Source organism: Hippocampus comes, unplaced genomic scaffold (assembly GCF_001891065.2).
Source record: "Hippocampus comes isolate QL1 unplaced genomic scaffold, H_comes_QL1_v1.1 C16521234, whole genome shotgun sequence".
NCBI classification, from domain to species: Eukaryota; Metazoa; Chordata; class Actinopteri; order Syngnathiformes; family Syngnathidae; genus Hippocampus; species Hippocampus comes.
In genome coordinates, this window is record NW_017833536.1 from 1 (window position 1) to 500 (window position 500).

General features: G+C 56.2%; 1 protein-coding gene across 1 annotated transcript; it reads right to left on the bottom strand.

Annotated features, from left to right (window-relative positions):
- Positions 1–6: 6 nt before the first annotated feature.
- Positions 7–494, bottom strand: LOC109508705 (serine/arginine-rich splicing factor 10-like). Its single transcript, XM_019858703.1, has 2 exons — positions 354–494; positions 7–214 (listed from the first exon to the last, which is right to left on the bottom strand). Exons 1-2 carry the CDS (start codon positions 457–459, stop codon positions 39–41), a joined length of 282 nt encoding a protein of 93 aa, XP_019714262.1. The 5' UTR covers positions 460–494; the 3' UTR covers positions 7–38.
- Between the last annotated feature and the right edge of the window lie 6 nt (positions 495–500).

The following is a 500-nucleotide window of genomic DNA, read 5'->3' on the forward strand; positions in this document are numbered from 1 at the left end:
AACTGAGCCATTGATGTTCGATCGTAAACGGACGCGACTTACTCCCGGGGGCTCTCGGAGCGCCTGCGCCGTCGCTCGTAGGAGGGGCTGCGCGAGCGGCGCCGGTCGTAGCTGCGGCTGCGCGAGCGTCTGCGGCGGCTGTCGCGGTCGTAGTCGTCGTAGCGGGACGAGCGCGACGGGGAGCGCCGCTCCTTCGTCTTCATCTGGTTGGGCGCTGAGAGGTTGAAATTCCAAAGAGTCGGCACAACTTTACATCGAGCAAGGTTCTGTATTCTGTCATTGATATACATTTGACAATCAATCGAAATTCAAATCATCTGTTCAACTCCCGAGAAAATGAATCATCCACTCACTCTTTCGGTCTCCCTGGGCGAACTGGATCTCGATCTGGCGGCCGCATACCCACTTCCTGTCCAGGCTGTGAAGAGCGTCCTCTGCGTCGCGCACATCCTCAAACATGCTGAGCGGTTAAGGCTTTTTATTTTTTCTCTCTCTCTCTC

Coding starts and splice junctions, on each gene's coding strand:
- LOC109508705 (XM_019858703.1), bottom strand. CDS start 459: ATGTTTGAGGATGTGCGCGACGCAGAGGACGCTCTTCACAGCCTGGAC. Junction 215..353: donor CGCCCAGGGAGACCGAAAGA/GTGAGTGGATGA, acceptor TCAACCTCTCAG/CGCCCAACCAGATGAAGACG.